The 6000-nt window shown below is 40.0% G+C and overlaps 1 protein-coding gene across 1 annotated transcript; it reads right to left on the bottom strand.

Moving 5' to 3' along the window:
• Positions 1-1142: 1142 nt before the first annotated feature.
• LOC113030133 (GTPase IMAP family member 4-like) lies at positions 1143-4145 on the bottom strand. Its single transcript, XM_026181297.1, has 2 exons — positions 4078-4145; positions 1143-2639 (listed from the first exon to the last, which is right to left on the bottom strand). Exons 1-2 carry the CDS (start codon positions 4142-4144, stop codon positions 1735-1737), a joined length of 972 nt encoding a protein of 323 aa, XP_026037082.1. The 5' UTR covers position 4145; the 3' UTR covers positions 1143-1734.
• Positions 4146-6000: the final 1855 nt, after the last annotated feature.

The raw sequence follows: 6000 nt of genomic DNA, 5'->3' as shown, positions 1-6000 counted from the left end.
ACACATTTGGACTGATTTGTGACCACTGTTTGGGAGGGATGGTTATATTGTGTATCTGGAATGAATTTTAGGTCTCTACGTCCATCCCATGGGGAATGGGAGCAAAAACAAAAGTGTTGCGTTTATATTTTTGTTCAGTGTACATGCTTCCCTTAGGCAGCATCATCAGAAGCCATAGCATACACTTTCATTGCTCCATCACTCTGCATTTAATCATTACTTATTTTTCATCTCTGGCTCTCAGTGTCTTTTGTCCCGTCTTCCTCCCCTCACCACAGACTGATCGTGGAGATTGCTGGCCATCCCTGAGCCTGGTTCTGCTGGAGGTTTCTTCCTGTTAAAAGGTTTTTCCTTCCCACTGTTGCCGGGTGCTAGCTCACACAGGGTTTTCTCTCTATTGTTGTAGGGGTATACCGTGTAATATAAAGAAGCTTGAGGTGACTGATGTTGTGATTTGGCGCTATAATTGAATTGTGTTTTGCTGTTGTGGTTCTGTTGGCTTCATCAGGTAGTGGCCTTCAGCATACAATGGACTGGTTCACAGGTGAGTCTAAACCACCAGGAATGGGAATCAGCACCTCCAAGTCTGTTCATGGGGGAGTGGAAGATTAACCGATGGATTGGTCTGTGGTTAAGAGAGAGACTGCACACTTCCTCCAAAGGGTGCATGGGAGTTGCTGACACTTAGAAATATGGCAAAGAGTGTAATCATTTAGGAGAAACTCAGAGTGGAAGTGCAACTCCATATCGAAAGGAGCCGGGTGAGGTGGTTCAGGCCTCTTACTCAGATGGTGGCTGGATGAGGCATTCTGTGAATGTTCTACCAACAGGAAGTCCCGGGGCAGACCAAGGACATGCTGGGGAGATTATATGTCTCGACTGGCATGGGAACACCTAGGTGCCTCCCCACATGGGCTGAAGGAGGTGACTGAGGAGAGGAAGATGTGAGTTTATTCACCTAAGATGCTGCTCAGCCCCTGATAATCAGGAGAAGATTAATGGGTAGAATATGATATAACAAACTCTGGATGATATACATATATACTATATTAAACTGTAACATGAAAGAAAATGGAAAAAATCAGAGGAAACCATGAAGCAAAGTACGATGCAATGTATTTGAATCCAATTTCCTACATTTGATCAGTTTCCTTTGATTTTACATTTAAAGTTGTACAAGTTGTACATGGGAAAATGTGATTACAATTATTATCATGCACACAGTGTTGACTCATGAATAAATACAGTACATTTTCTAATAAGTGAAAAAAAATAAAAGGATACAACAGCAACACAAAGCGAAAATTACCAACAAAACAACAGTTAAACCAATTTTTTCTTTAGTCTTTTGAAACATTTTGTGGAGGCACAGTTTTTATTTTATATGAAAAGAATAATTCGGTGCTCCTACTTCTGATTGAAAACTGACCTAAAACAGAGTTTTTAATAATCTGAAAGCTTAAACGTTTACCCGTAGCGTTATTATTTGAATAGGGATACCACTCCTCAGCTTTCATTATTAATGTGTTTGATTCATGCATATACAGCAATAATCTGACCTTCTGATTATTTTCGATTGAAGAGTTCAGGAACATCTCAATAATCACTTCATCAACATTCATGATAAACAAACATCTGAGTAAACGTGATTCAGTAAAAACACACGATATGATAATAACCTCACTGTTGATCTTCATGCTAAGCTGACTTTAATGAGTCACAGCTAAATGAATTTCACTGTATAGGACATGCACCGCTTTTCACGGCCACAACTGTAGCTCCAGCTACAGCTCCCACTGCAGCTCCAATTGGGCCTCCTACAGCTCCAACACCTGCTCCAATAGCAACTTCAACAGCAAGTCCAACACCAGCTCCCAGACCAATACCAGGAATTGCTCCAGCAGCAGCCACAACGGCCTGGATGAACCAGTTGTCTTTCTCTGCCAGTCTCCGTGCTTCCTGGGATGTCATGCCTGGATTTTCCCTCAGAAGTCGGCCCATCTCCTCTTTTATGGCTTTCTCTGCCTCCAGGAATTTTTCATTGGTGTAGCAGCTTCCTCCGTTTCTCTGAACCATTGTGTTGATCTTCTCCAACAGCTCTCTGACCTGAGTGGGATCTTTCTTTCTGTTGTTAAAAACATGATATCTTCTCTGACACTGATCGAGGAAGTCATTGAGAGCTTTACTTTTATGGATAAATGTTTCTATGTTCATGTCGTCGGCCTCCAGGTTGTCTCCATGTGTGAACAAGGCCATAGTGTACTGTGCTGCTGTTTCTCCAAACACCTTCTGAAGGATTTTCACTGTTTCTTGTTCTTCTTTTGTGAATCTGCCAGCCTGTAGCACAACCAGGAACACATGAGGACCAGGAGCAACAAATGAGATTGATCTAGCGATCTCTCTTTTCACCTCCTTTTCAGTTTTGCTGGTGTCGAACAGACCCGGAGTATCAATGACAGCCAGCGCGTGACCACCAAATTCTCCCGTTTCCTTTCGGCACTCTAACGTTACTGTGGAAGGAGATGTTGTGGATATAAAAGTTCTTGTTCCTAAGATGGTGTTTCCTGTTGCGCTCTTCCCAACTCCAGTTTTCCCAACGAGGACTATCCGGAACTTGGGTTCTTCCTCTTCTTCATCATCTGCCAAACAATGTTAAAAACATGACGCTGATGTTAATGTTGATCAGATGTGTACATCTGACATTTTCGTTCCATTTTCCTTTGGAAGGAAATGTTTTTTTTTTTTAAAAACATCAGCTCTAAAAAGTATGCTTTAGTTATCTGGAGCCTAAACAGTAGTAACAGACAGTACCAGGCTGCTGAGATGGATGAAGGAGAAGCAAAACCTTGCAATTGTGATGAATTTTGCAAGAAAGAACTGCAAGAACGTTATATTAATACGAACTTTTAAAACAGAAGTTACATAGAATTTACAGGAAGCAGAGGGTCTGTTTTACGTGTGGACCAATCCATCTAAAATCAACCTGTTTTTACAACATTAACATTATCGTGTTAAAATGTTTAATAACTGGATATTTACAATATGAAAAGATTCAGCAATCCCATATTTCAGCACACACTAATAGAGATTGACAGACCACGTGACTTTCGCGCATTGCATTTTGCATTTTGTATAAGTTCATACTCAAGTTTAAAACAACAACTACACTAAAACTATTCTGTTATACCTGTATGCAAAAAAAAATATTTCATAGTTCAGCAACACTGATCAATCTAATAAACTTAAACCTGCACCATCCTCCCTATTCTGGTATTTTAAAGAGTACTTAGCGTAAATATTAAGCAACCTAACTAATAGGGTTCCAACTCCCAGCAGCAACAAAAATAAATAAATAAAAAATAGGGAACCACCCCTCACCCTCCACCTCATGATGCTTAATCGCCGTAATCAACCTTAATTTGATGCAGTGTGAAAAAAAATGCACAGAAATCAATTATTTTTCAAGAAATATTAAATAGATTCAACATCTTTCTTCAACAAAATTGCAGACTGCACAGATGGTACCTTCCCAAAGGAAAAAGTACTATAGCTTACTAGGGTATATATATTAGACTTAATAGTCACTATATACAGTAATTGACTTCTATTCATTTTACATCAAATTAAAACTTTGGGTGTCAGATTCGGATAATTATTTATTAAAAGCTCGACATTTTAAATGAGAATAAGAAAGAAAAGTATGTCTTCCTGTGGCTGTCATGTGACCGGCTATTGCAGTTAATAATACAACAGCTTCTTGCCATTTTGTGTTTCTTTTTATCGCTGTGTGACTGATTTCAATTGAAAGCCTGCGTGCGCTAGTACCTCTCGCCACGAGTTCCCAGAATCCTTTGCGGTTTTACCCCTGAATGACGTCATATTTTCAATCTCTATTTAAAAAAAAAACCATAAAAAAAACCCCCAAAACAATTACTGACTGAATATGTTAGATCAGACTCTACAAATAATAATAAAAACATAAAAACAACAAAAACAAAACAACCAAAGAAATAGAGAAGAGAACATAAGTCCTAAAAACAGACGTGTAGTGAGCTCTATTAGTTTCCATGTACTTACCTAGCAGAGCATATGTGCTGTCCATGTTTGTCCCTCTGTAAGCGGCTTGTTTGTAATTGTGTTGCATGTCTGACTGCTTTCTGTTTATAGTGTCTCAGTATGAGAGTCTGCTTCTAGTCCTGCCCTCAAACATGTGACATCGTTATACGCGCTCACAGATAGAAGAGATGAGGAAAAATGGGTAACCCAGGTTACAAATGTTACCATGATGCAGCTATAAGAAAAGAACAACTTGAACAATGAATGACATCAAATACAACGTTTGATTACAACAGCTGATTGAGCTGAAAATTCATTGCAATTTTCCTCTGTAGGTCTCTGTGGACCTTGTTTACATCCACAACACTAATGGTTGCATTTAACACGTCATAATCTACGCTCATATACTCATAAAGTAAAAAAATCGTTTGTGGCAATGGTCCTAACATGATGTGGTGGTGTGACCGTGAGTTTGGGAACTGTGGGGGAGACCCAAGCCAAACCCATGTGCTGTTACTGTGGCTGAGAGTGAAAGAGAAAGTTTCATATGCCCCGATGACTGGACAGAAAACCGCTGCAAGTGTTACGCAAGAAAAGAAGGAGAGTATTCATAGTAGGAATTATGACCGCTGACCCCAGTCTTCTCTAACATTTGGAATAAAAATGGCTGCGTGGAAATGAACCCTCCAGAGAGGGCTTCTTTAACAGAGATTAGACTGTTAGACTGTGTTTTAGTGTTTCCACTGAGATCTCAGTGAAGTGGTTTAGAGGATGTGGGGGTAGGGAGGGGGGATCTGGGTTTAACTCTATGAAGATCAGTCATTTTATTGGTTCTATATTCAAAACATTGTTCATTATTTTCCAATGAAGATGATGAAGATTCAGTGTGATAAGATAAGATAACCTTTATTAGTCCCACGCGTGGGAAATTTGGTTTGTTACAGCAGTGGACAGTGCAAAGTTGCACAGAAAAATTAGAAGAAGAAAAAAAACACTGGAATAATATATCCATAAGATATTGTACACAATAGAATAGAATAAAACGAAATGCTTTATACAATATGAGTACAATACAACGATGCCAGAAAGAGTACTGCAATAGATGGGTAGACCGAGAACCAATCACAGTTAGTTTTAAAAGGATTCTGGACGTGTGACCGTGGTTAGTGATGGAATGTGAAAGACAGTAGTTCCCTGAATTTCATCTGGTTGTCACAATCAACGGAAGCAGGACCCAAACACAGACACGTGAAAATGAAACTTCTAACGAGCCGTTTATTATGGCTGATTAAGCAGTACAAAAAGAAAAAGGCCAAGTCAAAACAAAAGTGGACAAAACCTAAACTGGGAAATTAGAAACATGAAAAAACCCTAAACATGGAAACCTGACAAAAAATATCTGAATATCTGAAAGTGTGAAATCCTGGAAACATGGCAGGAACATAACAAACGACCTGACCGAGAATGAATGACAGCAGAACACAAAGGGAAGTGGACGCACACGGGGTACACCGTTGACACACATGAACATGACGCCTCATGGGAAGCAAAACTAAACACAATGACCACGGAACACGAGGCTGTCAAAATAAAACAGGAAGCAGAGACACAAACGTAAGTGGGATAGTTAAGGAGATGATGGGAGACAAAGACATCACCAAAACACACAAAGGGCGAGGGGGACTTGACAGATGTGACACTATAAGGCTTTGGAGTTGACATCACGCCGCAATGCATTGTGGGAGTGCGGCGCCATTTTCGGGGTCTACGAATCAAAACAAACACACTGTGTTGGAACGACGACTACAAGATGCTTAAAAGCAGCTCAAAAGAGAATGAACTGTATAGAGACCGATTTCATTCAGAGGCGACGCGGCGGTACTTGCAGAAAATAGCGTGCATTGGAAATGTGGACCCGTATGAAACACGGCCGTGGAGTAGAAA

This window comes from Astatotilapia calliptera, chromosome 10 (genome assembly GCF_900246225.1).
Source record: "Astatotilapia calliptera chromosome 10, fAstCal1.2, whole genome shotgun sequence".
Classification (NCBI taxonomy): Eukaryota; Metazoa; Chordata; class Actinopteri; order Cichliformes; family Cichlidae; genus Astatotilapia; species Astatotilapia calliptera.
Note: the sequence above shows the minus strand (reverse complement) of the source record. Positions and strands in the feature narration are given on the sequence as shown.

Coding starts and splice junctions, on each gene's coding strand:
- LOC113030133 (XM_026181297.1), bottom strand. CDS start 4,144: ATGCAACACAATTACAAACAAGCCGCTTACAGAGGGACAAACATGGAC. Junction 2,640..4,077: donor CAGCACATATGCTCTGCTAG/GTAAGTACATGG, acceptor ATTGTTTGGCAG/ATGATGAAGAAGAGGAAGAA.